Raw genomic sequence first — 27,396 nt, 5'->3', positions numbered from 1 at the left:
ATAGTTGTGCAGTGGACAACCCGCTAGACCGCCCTCTGCTTTCTGGAAATAGCTGCATTCAAGTTCTGGCTCCACCTCGCACCAGCCACGGGAGCTCTGTGGACACGTGGCTTCACCTCCCGGAGTCTGGTTGCCTCACTGTAAACGGAGGCAGCGGTACCTGACGTGCTCGGACAACGCCCCTGGCACCTCGGAAGTGCCCGAGTCACTTAGCTATTATGTCGGCGACGACTACCACCTCACGATTTTAGGGGGCGGGTTCCCCAAGATTCACTCCCTTTTGCTGTGAGCCGCACAGACCGGGGCTCAGCACGTGTTGGTTGATGGTTCATTTAAGCTCCGCCCTCTTCGTCAAGCTCACCGTGAGCGGCTGCATCATTTCGCCTCGCGGGGGTCCTAAGACCACCTCCCTAGTCATTCCCCTCATGTTGGACACCTACGTTCTGCCCGATTTTCCTCTGTCGTCAACCGCCGCGGAAATGGCTCGAGTCTTTGTCCTCCCGCTGGATTTCCAAACTCCACCCACTTCGGCGGAAGTTCCTACAACCTCTCTTCCAGGACCTTCTGGGCTCTCTCCCGCCAGAACAGGTTCCCCCCAAGGGTATTGAAGCTGATGCACCCAGCACGATGGTTAAAAAGCTGGACTCTGGAATCAGCCTGCCCGCCCCCTCCCGCCCGGGGTTCGAATCCTAGCTTCACTGCTCAGGACCCTGAGTAAGTTACAACCTTTCTGTACTTGGGTGCTCCCGTCTAGAAAACGGAGATGACCACCTATCCTTTACGCGGATTGAATGAGTTCACATTTATACAATTCTGAAAACAGCGTCTGGGACCTAGTACATGCTACGTCACATCAGCCATGAGTATATTATGTGGGGTCAGATGGGTCTCAGTTAGAGTCCCAGACTGGCCATCTAGTGGCTGGGCGACCTTTGGGCGAGTTACTTAACCTCTCTGAACCTCACGTTTGCATCTGTGTTGTGGAGACCTTGGCTACTGAGAGGTCTTGGCGCACTGAAGTCTCACTCCCAAACACTCCGAAAGGTCACCTTTGCCCCAGGGCTGGTGCCTTGCCCCCCCCCCCCAACAGAGGCTTCCCCGAATGTGCCCCCAAAAGTCTGTCCTTCGCGGACGCTTCCACAGAAGCTGGGCTGCTTCCAGCAGGAAGCCCTCCCAGTCCCAGACTGAACTTGCCTCTTTATGCTCAGCGCCTGGCACGTAGTAGGTGCTCAATAAATACTGGATGAATAACTATATGAATGACTGATTGCAAGAATGAGTGGATGGATGGATGGAATTGGGGGCGGAAGGGGAGGTAACCCCAATTCTCTGGCCACCCCAATCCGTGAAGACTTTTATGCACTATAGATCGGGGTGAAGTGTACGAGCTTTCCCACTCTCCCGACCCTCCCATCTGAAGAAACGAATGTATTTATTCTCTAAATTTGGGGGCCAGAGCCTGATCCACTGGGCCTGGGTCTCCTCACGAGCGACGTGCTCCAACGGGCCGGCGGTGGCGAGAACGGGAGCCTCCTCTGCAGCAGGGGGAAACGGCCAGCCGGTCGGCCACCCGCGTCTCGCCCTCTCCACGCCATCCCGAGCCCCTGGGGATGGCGCAGCAGGTACAGGAGCCCTCACCCCACAGGCACCTGCTTCCGGGCGCTGGTGTTTACGGGGCGGATGTTCCCTTCCCCCCACTCAGCGTCCCAGCTCCCCACTTCTAGGAGCCTGGAAGGCCAGGAGCAAGCGCTCTTCCCACATATCTTCAAAGGATTTCTGTGCAACACTCTTCCCACGAGTCCGGGAAGGACTGCAAACCGAGGGGACCACCCCAAACCCCAAGGCCCTGGGTGACGCCCGCCTCCTCCGCAGCCAGACTTGGGCCGGCCCAGACCGACAGCGCCACCCTGTCCCGTGCTTCCTCTCTGCTCTCCACGAGGCCTCCATCTCGGGGGACCAGGGTGCCCCCTCGCCACCCCCGCCCCCATCTTCCTAACTTCCCCTGCTGGGAGTGGTCTTCTGCTGGGGGCCCGGTCCCTTGCTCACCACAGGACCCCAGAGGGGGCCCAGGGAGGGAAGGAGGGAGTCCGGAAAGGCAGGGCACCCCAGCCAGGGGAGGCTGAAGCCCGTCCTGCGGTCGATGCCGATTTGTTGCCAAGCGGGGACAGGCCTCGCTGAAACCCTTGCCTTTACCCCGGCGGCGGGCGAAAAGCCCCCTCGCGCATCCATGCGCTTCCAAGCGGCCAACCCCCACGTTTCCTTCGCCCCGTTTCCTGCTCCCCTCCCCCCCACGCTGGCCTGTCTCAGTGTGGCCCAAACTCCTCATCTTAGGGGAAGCTCTGACTCAGAACTTGAAAAATCTTACGCACTGACTTGAGAAAACAAACTTGGGGGGCGGCCGGGAAGAGTCCCCGGTCCTTGGGGGGAGGGGGTGGGGCTCTCCAAGAGGCCATCCTTCCCTCCCGGGGATGAGGCCAGCGGGCTGGGCGGACCCCAACCGGGGAAGCCCCGCGCCCCGGGGGTCGCTTTCCCCCGCCGGGCCGGGCGGGGCGCACCGGCGCTCGGCTGGCGGTGGGGGCTGGGGTCGCTTTTACGCACACGCGGGGCCGGGGTCGACCCCGAACCCCGGGGGGCGGGGGTGGGGGTGGGGGAGGGGGTGGTGCCCGGCCCGGCGCGCCAGCCGCCGCCGCCCGCCCCGCCCGGCCATGTGCGCGCCAGCCCGTGCGTGCGAGCGCGCCGCGCCGGTGGCGGCCAGAGCGGCGCCGCGGCACATCTGGTTCCAGGCGAGCCCCTGGCGCCTGCCTCGCCGCAGACCCGCGGCCCAGACACACAGACGTTAATAGATCGGCGCGCCCAGCCCCGCGCGGCCCGCGCCCGCCGCCGCCAAGCCGCTCGGCGGGAGTGCGAGGCGGCCGCCCGCGCGGGGAGGGCGGGCGCGCAGGGGTGGGCGCGGGGCGCGCGGGGGCCGGCGCGCCTGCCCTCCCCCCTCCCCCCTCCCCCCTCCCTCCGCCCGCCCTCCGGCTCCGACACCTCCCTCCCACCCCCCGCCCCCCAGCCTCCGCTCCGTCCCCGGCTTGGAACCGGGACCGCCCTTTTCCCGTCCCGGGAACCCGAGTTCACGGCGGCCTCCGCCAGCCGGTGACCGGCGCTGCCCGCTTGCCCCCGCGCGCACGGCCGGGCCAAGCGCGGGGGTGCGGCGCCGCGAGGGCGCACCTCCGCGCACCGTGACCCTCTGCGAAGACGCCGCTGCCACCGCGCGTCCATTTCCCGGTCGGGAAACTGAGGCTGGAGCGGCCGGTCGCACCAAGGTTACCCATCCGGAAGGCACCCCAGCTGGCCTCCCACTGGGGCGCAGGACTCCGCTCCCCCCACCCCCCCACCCCCCAGGCGGCTCGGCATCAGTTTTGCCGCCTCCTCAACTCCTCACGCGCACACCCGGAACCCAAGGTCACTGGCAGTCGGCGAGGCCACACCGGCCTTTACCTGGGGCGCCCACACCCCCTTTCTCGGAGGAGACCCTGTCCTCAGCTGCAACCCCTGAGGCTTCGGCTGAGGTCCTCCGACCCCAACACCTGGAGGCGGTGAGGCTTCCGGGGGGGGGGACAGCTCAGCAATGTGGGTGGATTCTTTCTCTCGGCAAGGTTCCAAGCCGACTCCTCATTCCGAAATGCTCCCGAAATCAACCCTGCAGCCCCGGGGTGCGCTTCAGGCCCACCCCGGCTCCTCCGGAGGAAGCCGCCCCGCTTTGGAAGCGCCTTTTTTTTATTATTCGAGGGTAGACGGCATGTCCATGTCGTGTTTTGCCTTTAAAAGGAAGCTGTGAGCCCCCCCCCCCCCGCCCCCCAGTGGCTCAGTCGGTGTAGCCTCCCACTTCGGCTCAGGTCGTGATCTCACAGTTCGTGAGTTCGAGCCCCGCATGGGGCTCTGTGCCGACAGCTCGGAGCCTGGAGCCTGCTTCGGATTCTGTGTCTCCCTCTCTCTCTGCCCCTCCCCCGCTCATGCTCTGTTTCTCTCTCTCTCTCTCTCAAAAATGAATAAATATTAAAATTAAAAATAAAAAGGAAGCTACGATCTTCAAAGGATCTGCATCTGAGCTGGTTAAAGTGGGTGCGGGTTTCCCTCTCTTTAGACACACACACACGCATATACACTACGGCCTTTAGCCCCTAGAGGTAAGCACGTGTGCTTGCAAATTCCAAGTAATTTGTTGGCTGCAGGTTAAATTTTAGCATTTCCCCCCCCCCCTCGCAGGGGACTTTATAAGAAAACGGACCCACATCAAAGTGCCACGTTCGCCCTTAAAACTAGGAGAAGAGCATTTTTTTTTTTTTTTTTCCCGGAGCTGCTTACACCACGGGGGAGTTCTGTTCAGAACTTTCCCATTAATACCCTCTGAATTCACTTGGGGGGCTTGTTAACGTGGGCCATCAGAAACTCTGGGTTTGAGAACAAAACCACACTTTTAAAAAGTTCCCGGCCCGAAGGCTGATAGGCTCTGCGAGGACGGCCTTGGCGAATGCGCCCAGGCGTCCAAAGCCCGTCTGGTTTGACTCTCCAGCCCAAGCCCCACGTTAAAGTTCGGGGCTGGGGGGGGCCCCATCCCCCACCCTCGCCACCCAGAACGGGGTGCCGGGAGAAGGGCAGCCTGGTGCAGGAAGGGGAGGCTCCTGCAAACTGGGGGCTCCTAACCCAGCTCCCAGCCCTTATTCCCCCCTCCCAGAGTAAGATATCCCCCCCCCCCCCCCCCCCCCCCGCCAATGGTAAGGCACGCCGAGCGGGCCTGGGGGCCACTGAAGGCCAGGCCACTGGCCGGGACTAACAGACAGGGGTTCCGGGTGTAAAAACCAAACCAAAGAAGCAACCTGGCCGAGTAGAGCCTGGAGCAAATGACAGTGAATTCGGAGGGAGGGATTCTACGAAGTGGCTGCCACTCCCTAAAGGTGGTTTCTTTCTCCTGAAGCTTGTGACAGTTTCTGGTCACAGGGGTCTGTGACCAGACCTTCCATCTGGTGGCCTCCCCCCCCCCTCCTTCCTTAGCCAGAAGCCTCTGGACAGGATGCCGACCGCAGGTGCCCAGGGTGGGTGGCTGCGGAGGGGAGGGGCGCTGAACCTCCCAAGCCAGAGGCCCGGCCCAGCTCTGAGGCCTTTGCTTGACCACCGGGGCCACGTGCCGACACCGTACGAGTTCGCGTGACCCCGAAAGGGGCTCCCGCAGCCACCCTCCACGGAGACCCCTGTGTGCCGGACCCCCTGCACCCGTGACTTTCCAGATTTCCCCACATCTGCAACCCCGGGAACCAGATACCCTCATCAACCCATTACACAGATGTAGACACTGGATCTGAGGGGACGAATGGCGTCTCCAAGGTCACACAGCCGGTTAGCGTGGGACTAATCAGGCACGCGACCCCGACGCGCCTTCCCACACCACTTCCAATCGCCTGGTACAGCTGTTTGGGACACTGTGTTAAGGAAGATCCTGAGGGGCCCTGGTTGTTTGCCATGGGCTCAGGAAGGGGGGTCTGATTGGAAGGCGAGCATCTGTCAGTCCTGAGCCTGGCTGCAGCGTCCTTGTCGTACAGAAGCAGAAGACAAGAGACCAGGAAGGAGGCACCGTGGGCTCAGGGGCGCGGGGAGAGTTCCAGACAAAGGCAGAGAGGGGGGCGTGGGTTTTGCTCCCCTCTGGGGGCTCTTTCCACCTCAAGGGTTGTGTCACATGGGCCATCATCTCACTGCCCCTTGGCCCCTGACACACTCATCTGTGACACGGCTCACAGAGGTGCATTTGAAGAGACGTATGTTCGGTTCTGCCTCCTTAAGGAAATAAATGAGGGGCAATCTGGCATCTCCAGGAGGCAAGCCCTTGTCCAGGGCCCCAGTGGCGGCGAGAAAAGTCGTCCTACCGCCTTTGACGTATTTAAAATAGGGATGGGGTGCCTGGGTGGCTCAGTCGGTGAAGCACCCGACTCTTGATTTCGGCTCGGGGCTTGAACTCACGAACCGTGAGATCTCACGGTTCGTGAGTTCAAGCCCCGCATCGGGCTCTTCACCGACAGCGCGGAGCCTGCTTGGGATTCTCCTCTCCCTCTCTCTCTCTGCCCCTCCCTCGCTCACGTTCTTTCTCTCTCTCTTCCTCAAAACGAAATACACACTAAAAAAATAAATAAGTTAAAAAAAATAAAACGGGGACCATATTCTGCCCACTGCACGGGAATATCACATTGCTAGTAATGTGGGCAAGCCAAGTTTCACCTCGAGAGAACAATTATTTTTAAGACCGTACCATGAAAAAAGTTTTTTACAAAATTATATTGTAACCAACCCAAGTTTTTTTTTTTTTAACTTTTTAATTCTTATTTATTTTTGAGGGAGAGAGAGAGAGAGAGAGAGAGAGAAAACATGAGTGGGGGAGGGGCAAAGAGAAGACACAGAATCAGAAGCAGGCTCCAGGCTCTGAGCTGTCAGCACAGAGCCCGACGTGGGGCTCGAACTCATGAACTTTGAGATCATAACCTGAGCCGAAGTCGGATGCTTAACCAGCTGAGCCACCCGGGCCCCCCTAAACAACCCAGGTTTACTCTCGTTCATGGCTGGTGGGCATACAAAATGGTGCAGCCACTTTGGAAGCCAGTTTGCCAGGTTTTTTTACGAAACTAACCCTACTCTTAACCATGTGACCCAGCAATCACGCTTCTTAGTATTTACCCAAAGGAGTTGAAAACCCACGTCCACACCAAAAGCCACACGTGGACGCTCACAGCAGCTTTATTCATAGCTGCCAAAACTTGGAAGGTGAGCAGATGAACCGTGGTCCATCCAGACAACAGAATATTATACGGCTTTAAAAGAAATGAGCTATCAAGCCAGGAAAAGAAATGAAGGAACTTTAAAAAAATTTTTTTAATGTTTATTTTTGAGACAGAGAGAGACAGAGTGTGAGCATCGGAAGGGCAGAGAGAGAGGAAGACACAGAATCCGAAGCAGGCTCCAGGCTCCGAGACATCAGCACAGAGCCCGACGCGGGGCTCGCGCTCACGAACCGGGGCTCGAACTGCGAGATCGTGACCCGAGCTGAAGTTGGACGCTTAACTGACTGAGCCACCCAGGCGCCCCAAGAAATGAAGGAACTTTAAATGCATCTTACTAAGCGAAAGAAGTCAATCTGAAAAGGCCACACCCTGTATGATTCCAACCGTATGACATTCTGGAAAAGGCAAAACTATGCAAACAAGAAAAAGGGGTGGGCATCCGGGGGAGGGATAAACAGGTGGAATACGGGATTTTTTAGGGCAGCGAAACCATTCCGTAGGATACTGTAGTGGCGGGTATCTGTCATTATCCATTTGTCCAAAGCCTACGGGCGGGGTGCCAATGATGTGCCAGTGTGCGTTCCTGAACTGCGACAGACAAACGTAGGAGGTTGACACTGGGGCCGACCGTGTGGGAGGGGCGGGGGACGGGGATGAGAACTTCCTGCTCACCTTTGCTGTGACCCTGAAACTTCCCTAAAAAAAATAAAGTCTATTTCGAGGGAAAACCAAAAACAATTTTTTTTTTTTTTCAAGTTATGGCTTGTGGTATGCTGCTAAACGTGTCACAACCTAAACGTGTCACAACCAGTGACCCTTGATTTATGTTTGCCAGTTTCTGGGGTATAACTGCTTCCACCACAACCAATTTCTAGCTACAATGTAACACCAGTGAAGGCAAAACCAGGAGCCACGCAGAAGCACAGGGCAGTCTAGTTATTCCTGCTGCCCAGATCCCATACATGCAAATGACCCCAAGGATATAAATAATAGTAAATGTAGCAAAATGATAAGAGGGGAGTTTGGAGTAAATGTTGCCCTTGCTTTAAATATAGCTTGTGTAGTTGGGAGTTTATGTAATTGAACTCCCGATGGCATCTGTGTTTGACAATCAGCTTCCAAAATCCTGCACATTTAAAAAAATTTTTTTTTTTAATTTATGTTTGAGAAAGAGAGAGAGACAGAGTGTGAGTGGGGGAGGGGCAGAGACAGAGAGGGAGACACAGAATCGGAAGCAAGGCTCCAGGCTCCCAGCTGTCAGCACAGAGCCCGACGCGGAGCTCGAACTCGGGAACGGTGAGATCGTGACCTGAGCGGAAGTCGGACGCTTAACCGACTGAGCCACCCGGGCGCCCCTAATACTGCACATTTTCTAGCTGGCACTCCTGAGCCACTACGGTTTCTGGCCCACCCAAGGGAGGTGTTTGGCCCAGTTACCCACATCCTGGTCCAGGCACATCCGATTTAGGATTTTGAGAGCAGGTATTGTGTTGACAGTGATAGGTGTATCTGTCCCCCAGAACTGTGGCCCTTGGGCGGCCCTGTCAAGCCCCCGATCCTGCTTACCTGGTCACTAAGGTTCAGATCCTTCCCAGCAACCTGAAGCAACCTGTGTGTCTAACATCACCTGCCCTGAACACAGGGGGCCTTTCTAAAGCGAGTCATTACCCTCAAAAGTGTGCCCAAAGGGCTGACAAGTTCTGCCAGAGAAGACTCAGGTTTCGTGCTAATTCTCAGGGAAAGAGGGACGCACCCTGCAAAACACAGCCCATGAGAGAAGCAGGGGATGGGCTGGGGAAGGTGGGAGGGATGGGGGCTGCAAGCTGAAACGGGGGTCCTAGCTGTAGGTGCTCAGCACAATCCCTGGGGGGTGGGGTGTCCGCCTTCGGCTCAGGTCACGATCTCACGGTTCGTGAGTTCGAGCCCCGCATCGGACTCTGTGCTGACAGCTCAGAGCCTGGAGCCTGCTTCGGATTCTGTGTCTCCCTCTCTCTCTTTCTCTGTCCCTCCCCCGTGCGTGCTCTATCTCTCTCTCTCTCAAAAATAAATCAACATTAAAAAAAATAATAATAATAAGATGCCAAGCCGCACCCAGCCCTCCGCCCTCAAGAGTCTGACTCAACAGCTTTGGGCTATCACACAAGCCAGGGTCGAGAACCACCCACAGACAACGCCAAATGCATGGTCTTGGAGTCGAGCCCCAGAACTAGGCCACTTAGCCCAAGCGGGCCTAGTTCTCCATCTGCAAAATGGATCGTCACCGGCGATAACTCGGGTAGCTAACCCCACGGCGCCGGGCAGAAGGCAGGGGACTGAGAAATGATGGGCTCTGGAGACATCTGCAGAGCCACCCTCGCGTGCAGGGCACCGAGCCAAATGCACCACCCTGGGAGACGAACGCTGTCGCTTACCCGGGTTCTACGGAGGGGGCAGCCAAGGCTCGGGGAGAAGGAGGGCCTGCCCAGGGTCACCCAGCTAGCTGGTCGGCAGCGTTAGGATTCAGACCAGAGCGGGCAGGCTTTTGCTCTAGATGTGAGTGCCCGGGGAGCCCAGAGAAGCCAAGAAAGCTTAAAGGGGAGAGATTTGGAGAGGAGGTGGGGGGTGCGGTAAGGAGCGTGGGAGTGTCTCCCGGTGCCACGGGACCAGCACCTGTAAGCCACGGGCCTCTCGGCAGACGGCAACGTGGAACGTTCCCGCCAACGAGACCCTCGTTGTCCCTACCTCCCGGGGAGCCTCAGCGGAACAGTCAGAGCGAGCCACGTGGACCCGGGGAGCCCTGGCCCCCCTTTCTCCTTCAGAGTCGCTGAGCCTCACGCTGCTGTCCGTGGTGCTTCTTGGAGAAAACAGGAGTGCGGTGTGCTATCGCGGGGGTTCTGGGGGTGGGGGCAGGAAGGCGCGGAGAGGCATGGTCCGTGCCCGCACCGTGGAGCCCGGGTGGAGGGTGGCTCTTCAAACAGCCCTCCTTCGCTCCCGGGGACCCTTCCAGCCCTCGAAGCCCTTTCTCACCCACCCTTAGAGACGGTGCAAGGGGGATCCGGTCATCGACTGGCTTTACGAAAGGGGAAAGAGCCCGGGAGAGTTGACGTGGGCCGCCCAAGTTTGCCCAGCTGGGATCTGAGCTCGAGTCTGCCCGCCCTTAGCTCCTGGGCCGTGCTACCTTCCTGCTTCCCATCTCAGGCAGGTATAAGAAGACGGCCATCCTCGCTGGGTGCTTAGGATGATTCCATGGGCTCGGGCACAGCGGCCAAGGCGGCCTGCAAATCAGGCTGCTGGTTCTGCCACCTCGGCAAATCAGTTCGTCGTTCCACGCCTCAGTTTCCCTGTGCGCACAGCACACCTCTCAGGGACTGTTGTGAGGGTTCCGTGGGGTGATGCCCGGAAGGCGGTCGAGATATGGGACCCGCAGGTGTCGCCACGGCTGACAAGCATGCGTCCGGCCCTCTGTACCCCTCACCGGTCCGGAGGGGGGGCAGTCGTACAGGCCAAGCTCCCTGCCGAGCCACGAGGCCCATCTTTGCCCCCTCCCTTCCACGAAGCATCCTTGAATGCCGAGGGCAGCCCACTCGGAGTCTGGCAGGCTCCCAGGACTGAGAAAGCAACCTGCTCCCCACCCCCATCATATGTCCCCAATCCCCCCGCTGCCAGGGGGGGGCTGCGCTGCGGGTGGCTGTCCCTCAGCCGGCACCAATCAAATATGGAAAAGAGTCCGCCACAGGTTGGGCACATTTGCTTAATTCTACCCTAACCAGGGCCTGGCCCCCACCTGGGCAGCTCTGATTTCATTAGCATTTTGCCGAGACCCTCTCCCGCCACCAGACCCACGGGGGGCCTGGCTAGAACTCTTTTCCACCTTGCCCAACCCAGTCTTCACCTCTCACCTGGGGCACCACTTCCCGTGGGAACCCTCCCCTCCCCAGCCCAGAAAAGCTTGGGGACCTGTCTGCCTCCCCCCACCGCTTCACCATCACTGGTTAAGCTCCCTTGGACGGCACCAGCCTGTTTCCCTCTGTCCCTGTCCAGGGTCATCTGCTTTGACAATGGTGCCTGGCGCTAGGTAGGTGCTCAATAAACACCGGATGAATTAATGAATGACTCACAGCCCAGCTCCGTTTAGCCTTAGAGCCACAATGTCTAGGGCCCAGGAGCTTTTTTTAAGAGCCCAGGAAAATGAAAGATGTGAAATACAGTTTTTTTTTAAGTTTATTTATTTATTCTGAGAGAGAGAGAGAGAGAGAGGGCACAAATGCGGGAGGGGCAGAGAGAGAGGGAGACACAGAATCCGAAAGCAGGCTCCAGGCTCCGAGACATCAGCACAGATCCCGACGCAGGGCTCGAACCCACGAACCTTGAGATCACGACCTGAGTCGAAGCCTGACGCTTAACTGAGCCACCCAGGCGCCCCTGCGATAGAGTTTTCTATAGAGGCTCCAGGATCCAATGTGGAAGGGTTATTAACAAATGGGGGAGGGCACGTTGACCGCACATGACGGCAGGTCAGCCGGACAGGCAAAGTCCGCCACCGCTCTCGGCTGTGGATAAAGGGTACTTGCCATGGACTCTTTGCTGTCATGGGAGGGGGACACCGCTACCGGAAGGGGGTCCTATGTCCAGCAAGACCCTGACAGCCCCAGCTGCCAGGCGAGGGCAGTGACAGCCCCCTTCTGAAGCTACCTCCGTGTCTTCCTGCCACCAGCCTTCAGCCCAGGACACAGAGTGTTCAGATTCTGCAGGCACTGCACAGACCCACGTGGCCAAATGGACTCGCTCGGCCCCCGAGAGGGGGGGGAGCACGGGGCCTCAGTGACACGGCTGCCTGCCCTGCTGGAAGGGGACAAGACGGCAGAAGGGTGGCCCCGGTGCCACCTGGAGAGACACTGGTTGCTTTGAGGGTCACGGTTGAGACACGAGGTCCAGCTCCTCTAAACACGGGCTGGGTGACCTCGGGAAAGTTACTTGACCTCTCTGAGCCTTGGCTTCCTCGTCTCCAAAGCGGGCACATAAAGGCCCCTCTGTGAGTATTAGGTGAGATAATACATGCCAAACAAGCACAGCAGGCCCCCCGTGCTATTTGGGGAACGCCTCCTTGTAAATGCAAGCTCTGTTGTGTCGGGCTGCACCCCTCTGGAGGACCGGCCTCCTTCCTTTCCTCCTGGCCCAGAGGGTTTGGGCGAAGCCTCTACCCACACAGCCCAGCCCTCGGCCAATCGGCACGAAGCCCCTCTGTGATTGGTTCGGACGTGGGCAGGGACCCAGTCCTGGCAGAGCAAGACCCTGGGGTGAGCGATGCTGGCCGCTCCATTGTTGAAGCCCTGGATGGAGCCGGGCCTGAAGTCCCGCCCTGCATTTTTGAGTTACGCACATCACGATCTTGCTTTCGCCTAAGCTCCTCGCTCAGGGCCAGTTTTCTCTCCGTTGTGGGTGACCGCACTGACTAGCACACTGCTGGAGCCTCACCTACATCCCTAGCCTAGCAGCACGAGGGCGGCGGGCCCCCCCACGAGGGGAACCCCCTTCCTCCAAGTACAGCACCGGGAGAGACCTGTGGACCCGCCTTTGGCAACCCGCCTCCTCTGCTCGTAGCTCTGCCCCTGCCACGTGGGCGGTCGCGGACCCCTCTCCCAGCTACGGTGGGCCGGGGATCTTTGCAGCCTGTTCGGAGGGGCTCTCGTGAGCCACAGCTCGCACCACAGGGAGGGCAGGGATCCCCCTGCCAGGGGCTGGCTGTGCAGTCCTGGGACGGCAACTCCCGTCTCTGAGCCGCGGAGGCCCCCCCCCCCCCCGTGCTTCTCAACTCGGCGGAATTTACTGGCACTGGACTCAATTCCCCGTCTGTGTCATTATCAGTTAATTGCCTGTCTCCCGTTACCTGGAAGCCGCTAAAGGCTGACGGCTGGATGTCTGCCCCGTGGCTGCACATCGCATGGGGCTCAAGAAGTATATGTTGAGTAGAGGAACCTCCACTTCTCACCTGTAAAATGGGAGTGTTGACAGCCTCCTGTAAAGACGGAGGTGCGGGCGAGATGTGTGCCCTGGGCTTAGGCCTGGGTGAGAGCTTCCTCTGGGGGGGGGGGGGTGATTTGTCACTCTTATGAAGGGGGTCCCCGCAGGGGCTCTCTGTGGACAGTGACGTCACCCAAAGGAGCGAGGTTGATGGCTCGCCAGAGCAGGGCCAGGAGCGGCCTGGGGGGGTGGGGTGCCCACCGCGGAGACCTCGGCCTGTTGCTTGCATGTCCCCTCCTCTCCCGCCCGTGCCAGGGCCAGCAGACAAGGGGAACAGACGAGCCCCGACTCCCCCTGCCCTGCCCACGGTGGGGCTCGGGGTGGGCAGAGAGCTGTTGCCTTAATATGGAGCTAGTCTGGGATGCGACAGTTTCTGTCCCTTGCTGGGGAGAAGAGGGACCCTAGGGACCGGCAGATGCCGGGGTGGGGCGGGTTCCTCCTCCCATTCTCTCAGGGCCCCGCATGTGAGACGCTAATTACAGCAATATCAGTAATGATGGAGCACAGCCTAAGCGCTTCCCAACTCTGCGTCCCCACAACCCACTTGTCATTATCCCCACTTTGTGGATGGAGAAACCGAGGCCCGAAAGGGAAAGCCCTTCGCCCCAGAGAGCCGTCTGGGGTTGGTCGGACTCACTGGCCCCCACTCTGGACCTCCTCTCCCTGGGGCCCTTTGGACACACAAGGAGGCCACCAGGCTGCAGGCTTGGCTACGAACTCCTCAGAACTTCTGCCTTCCTGACGGCGGGGGGCGGTGGGGGGGGGGCATGCATGTCAGAGACCTGCCTGCACCGGTGGGAAGGTAGAGACGAAAATCTGCCGTGCAGAGGACACCGGTTTGAAGAAAGCAGCGAACATTCTTCACGATCCGCTGAGCCCAAGAAGCTACTATGGAACTCTCCAGAACCCTGAGGCTCTTCTGTGGGGGCTCCGGGTTGACCCCTGGGTGCCGAAGGAGACGCACCCCGCCTCCGGCCCCTTTGGAATGGGACTGGCCCAGCTCTCCTCCCTCCTCCCTGACTGGGGCTCCCTCCCATGCCGTCTGCCCTGTCCACGGACCCACTCTTCACTTAGATTTCCATCCGGGTCTGGTTTTTCAGGGGTGGAGGGAGGAGAGGGTTTAGGGAGAAGCTGAGAGCTGGCAGCCGGCAGACGTAAATCTGGTACCTTCTTTTCTTGGTCCCCCAAGCTCTGTGAATTTCCCCCTGCCATCTGCCCCCATGAACTTGGGGGTGCCTGATCGTCACAGAACCTGCTTCCGGTGGGCAGCAGGAAACTGGGGTCCTGGGCAGAGAAAGGAGCCCGCATCGAGATCAGCTTTCCCACGAAGGCAAACACCGTGTCTAACCCAGCTCTGCTGGAGCCCTCGGATCAGTTGAGAGTGTGTGTGTGTGTGTGTGTGTGTGTGTGTGCGCGCGCGCGCACACACACACACACACACACACACACACACACACACCTGTTCTAGATATGTGGCAAGAACCCATCCATAATCCCTGAGGGAGCATATCTGAATATCTCAGCCTTCCTCCCTGAGCCATTTTATGCACAGACCTTCTAGAAGGGGCAATTGATCTCTCATTTGAATTTTTAACCTCAAATGCCACATTATAAACATACTTGTGTTGTGTTTTATAGACGGCATTTGTCATGAAATTATACGTATATATACAATATGGGCCACGGGAAATAAAGCAAGAGGCTCGTTCTGCACGGGAACAAGCAGCCCGTATCAGCCAGGCTGGGGCTGCAGCAAATCCGTGCCGTCCTTCCAGAGAGAGGACCCCAGGTCACCAGGCAGGGCTGGGCAGGGGCAGTGGGGCTTGGGTCCTGCGGGTGTGTTGGGGGGGGCACCCAGGGCTGGATAATCTGTCCCCTCTTTGGAAAGCATAGTTAGATCCCAGCAAAGGCCGCCAGAGCCAGCTCCTGGGACCCAGAACTCTGTTCCTGATCTCAGCTCCTTTTCCCGTGGGGCCTCGGGAAACTTCTCCCTCCTTGGTTTCTCCATCTGTGGGAGGGCTTGGCAGTCCTAAACTGGGCTGCTTTCTCCTCCCACGCGGCAGAGAGAGCGAACGCGGAAACAAATTGGCCAGGGGGGCAGAGCACTGAGCCCCGGAGCTGCTTGATTTCACCAACTCTTCAGAACAATCCAAGCTCCGGCTGCTATCATTACGCCCATTTTGCAGACGCAGAACATGAGGCTCAGGGAAAGAAGGCACTTTCCCAAGATCGTCAGAGATCGGGGGGTGAGGCTGGGGCCAGAATCCCACAGCCAGGCCAGACCCCACCAGCGACATGTCCGGCCCCTGACAAGGCAGGGGAGCCACTGGGACCAGCTGTCTGTTTCTATGCCGGTGTCGCCATGGAGCCACACAGGGGTCCAGGGAGGCTGTCCCTGTCCCAGGGTCGAGCTGGAGCCTCTGTTCTTTCCCATAAGCAAAGCCTGGAGAGGCTGGACGAGGTCGGAGTGAGCACAGCCCCAGGGGCCCTGGGCCAGCCAGGCTGAGAAACATGCTGACAGCAAGGGCCTCAGACCCGGGACCCCCGTGTCCTCAGTACATAGCTCATCTTTCTGGGCCTCGGCCTCCCCGTCTGTAAAACAGGGCCAGAAGACTACCTTCCTCCTAGAGTCTCCGGGAGGGATTGATGAGAGGAACCACGGAGGGTTGAGCAAACAGCAGGTGCACGATAGATGGTCCGGACTGGTGGATGATCGTGATGAACATGAACATGCCCACAAATCAGCCGGCCCCACTGCCCCGACCCAGCCACGAGCACCCCAGGTCCCCTCCGTCCTTCCAGGGATTTGCGGCTGGACGGCCTGGGCCGACCTTTCGCCTTGTTAACGGACCCGCGGATGAAGCTTCGATCTCAGGATTGTTGCAAAGTCTCTCCTCCCCGACTCGGGATCTCAGATCTCAGGGTGACTGGGCCCTGGGCAGCCAGTTAGGGCTTGTGGTCAGCTCCTTTGGAGACAGGGGCACCTTGGGCGCTCTGGGCAGCCAGGCCACCTGCTGTTCCCAAGTGAGCCGCTCATATCCCACACGACAGGCTCACTGGCTCACCAGGAGAGCTCCTGGGGAGGCCCTGGGTGCTCTGGATACTCCAGGCACCCACAGACGAGCAGGAAGCGTTCTCACCGCTCCTCATACAAAAAACGGCGGGTCTTGGGTCAGGCCTTGCTCGCTGGCCCACCGCCACGGGGCTCCCTCACACCCCTCTGCTCCTGGAACAGCCGATCTCTTTCCTACCTCTGAGCCTCTGTATCTGCTATTCCCGCCACCCGAGACACCCTTCCCCCACCTCTTCTTCTGGCTAACTCCACTCATCCTTTAGGTACAGTCTGAAATTCCGCCTCCTCCAGGAAGCCTTCCCAGAACCTCCAGGCCAGGTAGGGGGCCCCTTTATCTGTCCTCAGGGCAGCCAGGACATCTTCGTGGCGGGGACCACACTTCCCTTGATCCCGCTGGGACCCCAGGACCTAGCCCACCCCCCGACATGGAGTAGGTGCTCGACAAATATTTGTGGAAGGAGGGAGGGAAGCGTTCACGGGATGCCTCCCCCATTCTCTTCCTCCCTTGAGAGAGAAATCAGCCCCTCGAAAAGGCCGCCCCCTTGGGAGCTCTGCTCGGCCCGGACTCGAGTTCACGGCAACAGCAACGATCGCCTTTCAACAGCGACCTCGCTTTCGGCCGCGTTAGATCTTCGCCTTTTCCTCTTCCCTTCCCAGTGAAACCAGAGCAGTCCATTTTTACTTCTTGTCTCCGGCAATTTCCCGCTTCGAGCCCTGACACTCGCCCTGCCTGGGGGTCAGCCTGGGGTTGTGATGGCAGGGCAGACGGCTCTGGGGGAGGGGCCGGCCTTCCCGGGGAAAACACGACGTGTCTGGGAAACACGAGATTCCCAAAGGCTGGGGTCCCTTCCTGGCCCCCCCCTACACCCGGGCCCCCGGCCCCAGCCCCTGCGTCGCAGCACAGCCTGGAGTCCCCCTGCCTGACCGCTGGGGGCGAGGCTCTGCACAAGGGTGTCCCTGGAAAAGCAGCGCCCTCCTCGGGGGCACTGCAGAGGTTTCCAGGTGAGAACCAGGAAGATGAGAGACGCAGTCCCTCCCTGTCAGGGCTGCTTGGCCACCTGGGGGCCCGGCAGGGGGTGACCAGCCTTGTCCCTAGGCTCTGGGGATCACCGCACATTTCCTCAGCGGCTTTGGGCCACCTCGCTCTGCCTTTCTGAGCCTCAGTTTCCTCATCTGCAAGATGGGGATAATGCTTCCCTGCCCTCCTAAGGCCGCTGAGAGAATTCAGCAGCGGGCTGCACGTGAAGTGCTGTGCTGAGCCAGGCAGGTGGGGACGGCCGGCTGAGACCGCAGGCCGCGACCCTGCCTTCGCGCTCCCCTCCCCGGTGAGGGACCAGGGCTCCCCCGTCCCCCTGGTGTTTTCTCCCCGCACGATGTCTCGGAACAACACCACGTGTGCCCTGAATGAACGGGCAAATTAACGCGCCCCAGCCCCGTCACCTTGCAACCCCAAAGCAAGGCATATCTTAGAGAGGGGCGGGGAGGGCTGGGGCTTAACGGTCTCTACGGGGGACGACGAGAAGACCTGTTTTCTGTAGCTTCACCAGGACGGGAAACAGGGGACAAAGTGCCAATCTGTCTCTTCTCCCACCGTTGGGCTGTTTTCCCCCGGACGGCCCTCCCTCGGTCTGGGAAGCGGCCAGAAGATGATGCTCTGGGTCCCGGGAGGGGGGTGGCGCTCAGGTCTCCCGGCCTCCGTCTGGGCATCCACAGGCCCCTCTGCCTTCCGGGCCGGTGCGGTTAGTGGTGGGGACTCTGAGGGGACGTGGGGCCTCCGCGAGGGCAGGGCCGGCCTGTGCTGTCTCGGGCCTCGCTTCTCCGCCCCCTGTGTAACCCCAGGCTAGTCGCTTGACCCCCCGGAGCCTCCGTTTCCCCGACGGTAATCAAAGCAGCCGACACCCTTGCTGGCCACCTCATGCCACGTATCCCCCCCCAGCCAGCCAGCTCTCGTGTTTCCCCAGATCTGTGAAACGTGCCGAGGCCACACGGCTGGCGGGGGGTGGGGGGGGAGGACCCCGCTGCACTGTCCACCCCCCACCCCTGCAAACACACCTTCGGATGACTGCTTCTCATCAACAGGGAGAGAGTCAGAGGAAGGAAAGGCGGAGAAGGAATCCCCCGGGCCGCACAGGGTGCAGGGGCCCAGGAGAGACGGGGGACGGGTGCCCGGCTCCCCCGAGGGCCCTGCGACCCCCCCTGGGGAGGGGGGCGGCCAGAACCCGAGCCCTGATCGGCCTGGCTGCCCGCTGGCTGGACCGGCCGCCCGCGACAGCATCTTGAGAACATTAGGGGCTGCTGTTAACAGATGTTTTCTGTTACGTGTTATTTGTTAGTCTAATGAAAAGAGGTGCACTGGCTTTCAAGACCTCGGCGTTCCGCGGGGGTTTTATATGGGAGGCCGGGGCGCGGAGCTCTGGCGGCGGAGAGGCCCAGACCCCTGCCAGGCGCGCCCGGCGGCTCGCGCTTTGATTCCGAGGTTTGCAGCCATCCGCGTGGTTAATTCCAGCTCTGGTTAAATGTCACTTTTAATAACGCCATCTCTGGCGTGGAGATGTCTGTGCCCACGGCAGGAGGGGAGGATGGACCGGGAGGTGGGATGGGGGGGGGGGGGCCAGGTGGCCGCCCTCCTGGGGCCCCCCGGGGACCCACCCCCGCGAGGGAGAGCCGCGGGCGGGCGGGACGCCGGGAGGGGGCTTTGAGGGTTCGGTGGTGCCCGCCACTCTAACGTGCACCCCCTAATGCACGTAGAAGTGTGTGGGAACCTGTTAAATGCAGGTGCCCGGGCCCACGGAGCACCATTCCACGGGCTGGGGGTAGAGCCCAGGAACATGCCTTTCAACCGGCTGCCCAGGTGCGTCTTTCTGGGGCCACATGTTGACCCACAGCTGGGTCCAAACCCCCTCAGACCAGCGACAGGCCACGTCCAGGGCCCCACCTACGACCCCCTGAGCAGCAGTGTCACAGACGTGACAAACCTTCACCCGGTCGGGTCTCAGGCGACCAAGATGCTTTGCTCAGGGCCCGCTGCGGAAGCTCCCAGGGGTGCCTGTCCCGGCCTCCTCCCCTTTCACTGCCCCACAACAAGAAGCTTCCCCAAAGACCACGGTCCCCCCCCTGGGCCGCCAGGTCCGAGCTTCTTGGCTTCTCTGTAACGCCTCGCCCCCCGCCGCCCCCCAAACTGGAAGGTCCCAACTGCCCCTCCCATGCACAGAAAAGCAGAATGGATCATAAAGAGGGACCAAAAATAATGCCTTCCAGAGCCCGCTTCATCTTTTAGGATGCAATAAGATATCGCCGGCTGTAAAGTACCCCATGTGGACGGCGCCTGTCATCACGGTGCCCCTCGGAGCCAGGCTGGGGACAGGCAGCTTCCCAGATGTGGAAGGGACACAGAGCAATAGGGGCCAGACTCCCCAGCGGCGGTGACAGCATCTGGGTGGTTCCGCGACCTGATTCCCAGGACATCTTAAGATGCCACGACTCCTGGGCTCTGGCTGGGGGCGGGGTGGGGGGGTGGGGGGGGGGGGGGGCTCTGCCCCTGCCATTGCCAGCAAGCCCACGCTCCCGGGGAGGCCGCAGCTCCTTCCTGGCAGCAGCCCTGGATGGGGAGCACCCTGCCTCCTGCCTCCTGCCCCCTGTGCCCTCGCCTACCCCCCAGAGCACCCTGTCTGCTCAGCACGGGAGCCCGTGCAATGACTTTCCCCCACCTCTGTCTAAACAGGAAGCTCCCACGGTGCTCTCCTACTCACCACCTCACCAAAGGCACTTAACCCTTGGCCCGTTCCAGAGCCTTCTGGCCGCTCACTGCTCACTGGCTGCCTGCGGCCGCCCTGCCCACTAAGAGCCTGGACGCGATCGCTTGGGCCAGGCTGGAGCCCTGGCGGAGGGGCGTGAGCGTTGTGGGCGTGAGTGTGTGCGCGCACGTTCGTGTGTGTCAATGAGGGGGTGTGTGCGAACGAGTGGGCTTGTGTGTACGGACGCGAGTGTGGGTGGGCGTGAGAGGGTTTGTGGGTGCGAGTGTGTGTGTGCGGGGCGGGGGGGGGGGGGGCGCGTCTCTGTGTCTGAAACGGACGGAGGCAACGGAGGCAACCGGACGGTCCTGTCGCGAGTAAATGGGTTTCTGGGCAACTTGTACAACCGGCCGCTCTGGGCCAATGCCTCTAAGCTCACTGGGCTCGAATCCAAAAGCCTGGGCGGGGTGGTAGGGGCTCGAGGCCTGACACACAGTGGGCACTCAGAAAACGACTGTGGAATGAATGAATGAATGAATGAATGAGTATGGGAGCTGCGGCCGACTAGGAAAGGGGGCCGTCCTATCGATGTTCCTCAGAGTCAAGGACCCTCCACTGCTCTCCTGTGTCCGGGAGGCTGGAGATAGGCCTGCGGAGGGTGGGATAGGCCATTCTCGATGTTTCTGGGCAGGAGAGGGTCCCCCACTAGGCTCACACCTTCCCAAACCTCCCAAGCTGGGCGGCCCCCCCAACACTGCCAGGATTGCTCGTCTCCCCCAGGCCGGGCTGCTGAAAAGACCCCCTCCACAGGCTGCCTCATGCCCCCTGAGTGCGGCCTGGGAGTGGCCATCCCCGGTTGGACCAGCCCCGCGTTCTGGGGGCTCCGGGGATGGCTTTAGGCAGTGGTGGAGAACAGGGCCTTCAGAACTGGACAGACCTGGGAAGCTTCACGGGAAGCTGACTTGCGAGTGGCTCATCTCCCTCGTGTAAAATGGGGATGGGGGGCCGCCTGGGTGGCTCTGTTGGTTCAATGTCCGACTTCGGCTCAGGTCACGATCTCGTGGTTTGTGGGTTCGAGCCCCGCGTCGGGCTCTGGGCTGCCAGCTCGGAGCCTGGCACCTGCTTCGGATTCTGTGTCTCCCCTCTCTCTCTCTCTCTGCCCCTCTCCCATGCGCACTCCTCTCTCACAAATAAACATTTAAAAAAAGATTGGGGGTACTAAAAAGACCCACTTCCGTGGTTGGTGGGGAGACAACAGGGGTGAGGCGGGTAGAGCCCTGGCTGGCACGCGGTAAGCACTCAGCGAACGTGCCTCACAGGGCCGCTGGCCACGGTCACGGCCTCACCCGGCACGTCCCCTCTCTCTACTCCCGCAACCGACTTCTCACTCCAACTCCAGGGCAACCCCGGGCCAGGTCCCGACCCTGACGTGCCGTGTGTCGGATGTGTTCAGGGGACCCGCCGGCTCCCCGTTAATCACCCCCCAAGATTCATTTCCATCTGGGGTCAGCCCACTGTCCTTTGGGTCTTAGACACCACGACCGCACCCCCTCAGGTTTTGCCTCACCCCATTTGACCCCACGTCCCCGCCTAGGACGAGCCACTGGAAACCCTCCTTTGTCTTCAGAAGTTTAGAAACCCTGAACACGGCACAGGGCCTACCCCCACAGCCCCACTCTGTGCAGCCCTCAAGGCCTAGCCCTTCCCACCTCTCCATCCCTTTAGTTCCCCAAACAAATCCCCGCCCCTCCCTTCCCAGCTGGGAGGCCTTGGGCAGGTTGCTTTGCCTCTCTGGGCCCCCTCAAAATAGGGATGGTAAATCACTAGCCCTGCCTGATTCCCAGGGCAGGCGTGGGCATCCCAGTGAGCTGCCATGGAGGCCCTTTATTGAGAACCTACTATGTGCTGCCTCCCGCACCCACTCAGGGCGCCCCGCACCTACAGGGACATCAGGGTCCGTTCTCCCCCCTGTCGTCTTTGGCAATGCCTTCTGGGCCTCAAGTGTGGTGTGCAAACAGGCATTCTCACCACTGCTCCAAAACTACTTTTCCGGAATCTTCCGCGAGGGAACAACGACCGCTCGTGGCCCTGTTGAGCTTCTGCCCTTATGGGGTGCTAGCGGGTCCGAGGGTCCTGTGCCGCACCCCAAGCTCCAGACAGATGATTTACTAGAGGACCAAGATGACCCCTGGAACCTAGAGGACAATGAACTAAACAGGGAGTGCCCACCCCACTGACAAAAAGCCAGAGACGCGCCCCTCCCGCCAGCCCGGCCGACCCAGCAGTTCTCAAACTGGATTCCCCTGGGCTCCCAGCTTCTAGGCCTTGGCTCTTCAGCGTCTCGCTCACCCTCCTCTCTCCCTACCCGGGGCATAGGCTGGGGGGGCTGCCCTCACCAGGCCCTGCCAGGATCCAGACCCCAGAGACTCCACGTTCCTGCGCGTTTTCTCAGCCTGGATCAAATCACGATGAAAGGCGGGAGGGGCCCCCTCCAACATCTGGGCACTGCCTCCCCCTTTCAGGTGGGAACTGAACCCAGAGAAGGGAATGTGGACATGCCCAAGGTCACACACGGAGGGGGCAGCAAAAGCCAGGGCTCCCACTGCAGACGGCTCTGCCCCCGCCCTCCCACCCCCCCAGGACCCCCCTTGAAATGGATGCCAGGAAAGGAAGGCCAGAGGGAAGAAGGGTAGGCTCTAGGCCCCCCGGGGGGGCTCAGTTGGTTGGGCGATCGACTCTTGGTTTCGGCTCAGGTCATGATCTCACGGCTTCGTGAGTTCGAGCCCCGGGTCGGGCTCTGCACCAAGAGCACGGAGCCTGCCTGGGACTCTCTCTCCCCTCTCTCTCTGCCCCTCCCCTGCTCACTCTCTATCTCTCTCTCAAAATAAATACATAAACGTTAAAAAAAAGAAAAGGAAAGCAGGGATTTGAAAAGGTATTTGCACACCGTACTCACAGCAGCATTTGTCACAACAGCCAAAAGGTGGAAAACATCCACGTGTCCACCGACACGTGAACGGATGGTCAAAACGTGGCACGTGCGAGCGCGCACACACACACACACACACACGCACACGCACTCAGCGAAATACTGCTCAGACCGTAAAAAGAAAGGAGATTCTGACCCACGCCTACGACATGGACGAACCCAGAAGACATCCCTGCTGAGTGTCACAAAAGGGCGAACGTCGTAAGCTCCCGCTTACGTGAGGTCCCTAGAGTTGTCAGATTCAGAGAGACAGAGAGGAGAGTGGGGGGTGGGGAGTCAGTGTTTCAAGGGGGCAGAATCTCGGTCTGGGACGCTGAGAAAGTTTCTGGGGACGGGCAGCAGTTGGCGGCTGAACAACGGCGTGAATGCGCTGAGCGCCCCTGAATGGCTAAAGGGCTGAATCTTGGATACATTTCGCCACAATGAAAGTTTCAAGAATTGAAGGCAGGTCGGCCAGTCTCTAGAACTCAGGGGTCCCTTCAGGTCCACTACTCCAGGGAAGGGGCAGGCCCCCCACCCTAAACCAGGTTCACCCTTGGCCCTCCTGGGCCCCCCCATTAGCAGATGTGGCTGAGGGAGCCCAGAACCCCCCCCACCCGGGGCTCCAGCCCACCCTCCGGCCCAGCCTGTGCCCTCAGCCCCCAAGCACCCGGCTGTCCTGAATCTCCGGGCAGTGGACCCTCGTGGTCCTGAGGTCTCCAAACCAGGTACCAGCCAGATGGCTTTGGGGGGGGGGGGGAGGGCTCCCGGGCTGGGGGCCTCACCCGGCTGGCTCCAGGGGCCGTGTTTATTTTCACAGTGTGTCCGCATCCCTGTTTCCGCCCTGCCCACAGGAGGGAATGCTTTAAAGAAAATCTCAGTTATTAATGTGGTTTCTTTTGTTGTAAGTCACTGCAAAGACAGCAAACGAGGGTTTATTTTCCTAACGTGCTTGGCATAGCTCAGCGCCTGGCGCAGACCTCAGCGTTTGATTTGGGAGGGACACGAGACCCTGCTTTGCTCTGAGTCACCAGCAAAGCCACAGCCTTCCCGGCCAGTTCCGGGGACGCCTGCTCTGGGAAAATCACTGGCGAGGCTCGGCTACATCTACTGGTGGCTTTGTGAAAACCAAAGAGAAGAAAAAAATTTTTTTTTTTAATTTTGAGCCTGCTCTCCCTGGCAGACTGAAAATGTATCAATTTTCTAACTCATGAGTTTCTCCATTAGCCCTTAATTTTTAATGGGGGGGGGGGGGACATCTCTCTTTGGTGTCAGTTGTTTTCTTTGGACCCAGAAACAGCTCCAGAAGCCACAGGAAAACCCACTTCTGAGCATAGGCAAATCTTCGGCGAGGCGCCAGGGCTCCAGGCGGGCCCAGGACTGGGGGACGAAGTCACAGCCCAGGGCCCCGTGCCTGCTGGCCTGGGGTCTAGAGTCCCGACACCCTGAGGTCTGGTTGCCTATTTAGGAAAGGGGTCCCGTGATGCAGGCTGGGTTCCCCGACATCCCGGGAGGGAAGGTTCCTTCTCCCCCACTTTGGAGACTTCGAGACTCGGGAATCCACAGTGAGTGGCAGTGGGAGGGGGCACCTGCCTGAGGAGGGAAGGAAATGGAAAAAGAACAGAGCGGCCGGCCTCTGCCCTCTCTCTGCAGGCCCAGACGCAGAGAGCAAGCCGAGGGAGTCTCACGGGCCAGGGGGACAGCCATACAGTGTCCCCTCCCCCCCTGCGTCCCGCCTGCCTCTCCGGGGGGAACTCTGCCCGCAGCGGGCACCCCTGGAATGCGCCCAGTTGGCCTTGGGGAGACGCTTGACTCTATATAAAACATTTGGATTTCATGGACTAGCGATTTGCTTCCAATCTAAGGAATGAGTATAGGGTTACCTCCTTTTAATTTTGCCAAGTAAGGACATTAAAATCAAACAATCTCCAATTATCATCCCCCAGTTCATGAAAGAAAGGGCGTTTTAACACCACACGTGAGGGGGAAAGATGGGATCCCCAACACAGAGAAGCCTGGAAACTGAAACGTGTAGCTTCCCGAAGAACCCTCCACGGTGGCCATGCAGGTTTCAGTTTCACAGCTGAGTGGGAGATGCTCGCTTCTGGGGGCCCAGACCGCTGCCGCCCGCTCTTGCCCCACCCCACCCGACCCCACACCCAGTGCGTCCCCTGTCCCCAGGGCCTTGGTGCCCCCCAGGGTGCGAAGCCCCATCTAGGAAAGGAGAGCCCCCCCCCCCCCCACCGCGGCTCTCACTGAGGGTGGCCGGGCTAGGGTGGGCAGGGGGGGTGCTGGGGAGGCCCCCTACCCACTGAGCTCCCTGGGGGCTGCCAGCGGCCCTGTCCAGCACTTGTGTCCGCAGCTGACACAAGCAGTTCTGGGACAACCCCCAGAATAACCCTGCGTTTTGGGAAACCTATGCTGTGTCCCAAGAGCGGCGATGCCTTCCACCGTCTCTCCCCACGGCTGGGCTGGAAACAGGCACCCAGCCCCTGGCCAGGTCTCGAGGGCAGGAAGCCCGTGCCTCCTTCCTTCTTCTCGCGGCCACTTCTGCGCCCCTCTCTTCTCCTCCTGTCCTTCCTTTTGGCCCTTCCTTCTTGGCTTCACCTTCAATTTGCTCCTCCTTCTCTCCCCACCCCCAGCGGGGGTCCCCCATTCGTTCAGGTAAAATCAGAGACCTCTCCTCTCCTCTTAGGGGAAGCCAGCTCAGAGCCAGCCACTCCTCCCAGGAGCCCTGGGGTCCTGGAACGAACTCAGGCTGGCAGAGCCCCCTCTCCTCTTGCACCAGAAGGCACCCACTTTGCCCCCAGCCCAAACCAGACACCTCGCTTCCACTTTTCCATCAGGGAAACCCCAGCTCCCGCGGGTGGGTCGGCCTGCTTCGTGCTCACCCTGGAGGGTGCAGAGAGATGCCGGAAGGCTGTGGCTGGCGGGCCAGTGGACACCCCCGGGAGGGAGCCAGCAGCGGCCGGACGCGGCTGGCACCAGCTGGGTGCTCTGTGAGGTGCCGCTGGGAGTCAGGCACGCCTCACGTACACACGTGCTCCTGGACAAGGTCTCAGGCGAGGCTGGAGTCACCTCGGTGCCCCCTGCACCTCCTCTCATCTGAAAAGCAGGGCATGTAGCCAGCCAGGGGGGCGGGGGGGGGGGGGGGCACAACTCCCCTGAGACCTGGAGGCTGGTGCAGGAAGTGGGGGGTCCCCAGGAGGGGGTGGGAAGGGCTCTTAAAGGGGCCCAGAGCTTCCAGCAGGCCAGCTGGTTCCCCGGAGGTAGGGGGACCTGGCTGTGGTCTCAGCCACCCTGGCTACTCTACAGGTTGTAGGAGAGCTGTGGGGACTCCTGTCCTTCCTCGGCTCCCACGAGAAACGTCCAGGGCCAGGCACCCTTCGCTGTATCTCCATCTCCCGCCCCCCCCCCCCCCCCCCCCCCCCCCCCCCCCCCCCCCCGTCCTGGTCTCACCCAGGGCTCAGGCCCCAGTGATCCAGTACGACTTTCTGAAAAAAGCCACTTGGGTGGGTTGTTTGTTTTTTAAAGCCCTTTCCTGATGACCTTTAACCTCGGCAGAGGAGAGAGGCCTCGCTGGCTCCTTAGGGTTGGGCCAGTCCATCTAGGAAGCCGCCGGTGGGGTAAACTGGGGGTGGGGGGGGGGGGGCAGGCATCCCCACCCCCGCCAAGGAGCCCATCTTAAGAGCTAGCCGCAGCTGGAGTGGGACAGGAGGAAGCGGGGGCGGCCTCTGAAACCCAGGCGTGTGACCCGGCTGCCCTGCCCCTCGGAAGCCTCGGTCTCCCGGGCTGTGACTTGGCAGTGATCGCACCCACTTCCCCGGGCGACCTGGCGGGGCGGCCGCGAGCGCTGCCCACCCCCCCCTCCCCCCCCCCCACCCCCCCCACACCGGGCCCGGGCACCAAGGCGGCACACGTCCCCCGCCGTTCCCACGACCTGCGGCGGCGGCCGTGGCCGAGGGCGGGCCGAGCCCCCTCCCCGGGTCCAGAGCCCCGGTCCCCCGCAGCCCCGCCCCGATCGCAGACCGACGGCCCCCCACCCGGCAAGCCGCACCCCCGGCGGGTCCCGCGCCGCGTCCGCGCCCCGACTCCCTCCCCGTCCCGGACCCCGCGGAGCGCGCGCCACCCCCGCGGGACCCCGCGCTTCCGTTCCCCACGCCCCCCCCCCCCCCGCCCCCGCCCCGGGCCCCGGCCCGCCCCCCCCCCCCCCCTCCGCCCGGGCTCCCCCCACCCCCCCACCCCCCGCCCCCGCCCCCCGCCCCGCCCGCACTCACCGTCCTGCGGCGCCGCCTCGCTGCCGCTGCTCGCCCCCCCCCGGACGGCTCCCGCGCCGCGCCCCTCCCGCGCCTCGGCCCGGGCCGCGGGGCGCGCCCGCCAGCCGCCCGGCCGCCGCCCACCTCCTCCAGGTCCAGGAGGTGGCTCACCGTGAAGTTCTTGCGCGCCTGGGCGCAGTCGCCGGGGCCCCAGCGCGGGCGGCGGCGGCGGCGGCGGCGGCGGGCCCCCGGGCCCAGCGGCGGCTTGTCCAGGGCGAAGGCGGCGGCGGCGGGCGGCGGCGGCGGCGGCCCGCCGCTGTCCATCGCCCGCCAGGGCCCCGGGGTCGCCGGCGCGGGTGGCAGGCGCGGGTCGGAGCGAGCGCGCCCCCGCGGCCGCCCCGCGCTCGGCCCCGCTCCCCGCCGCCTGCTCGCCCCCCCGGCCGCCGCGGCCCGCCCGGCGCTGACGTCGGGGAAGCAAACTTTCTCTCCCTCCCCTCCCGCCGCCTCGCGCTCTCCAAGTTGCTAAAAACGCGAGCTCCTCCGGCCGCACGCCCCTTCT

General features: G+C 61.2%; 1 protein-coding gene across 1 annotated transcript in view; it reads right to left on the bottom strand.

The window, feature by feature from the left end:
• PRRX2 (paired related homeobox 2) overlaps nt 1-27,396 on the bottom strand; it is a 43,094-nt gene that overhangs the window by 14,274 nt on the left and 1,424 nt on the right. Inside the window, 1 exon segment of the mRNA XM_053908408.1 lies at nt 26,859-26,874. Within this exon segment, the coding sequence (XP_053764383.1) occupies nt 26,859-26,874 (16 nt within the window).

This window comes from Panthera pardus, unplaced genomic scaffold, assembly GCF_024362965.1.
Source record: "Panthera pardus isolate Hobbes unplaced genomic scaffold, ASM2436296v1 HiC_scaffold_20, whole genome shotgun sequence".
NCBI classification, from domain to species: Eukaryota; Metazoa; Chordata; class Mammalia; order Carnivora; family Felidae; genus Panthera; species Panthera pardus.
This window is presented reverse-complemented; position numbering and strand designations above follow the sequence as displayed.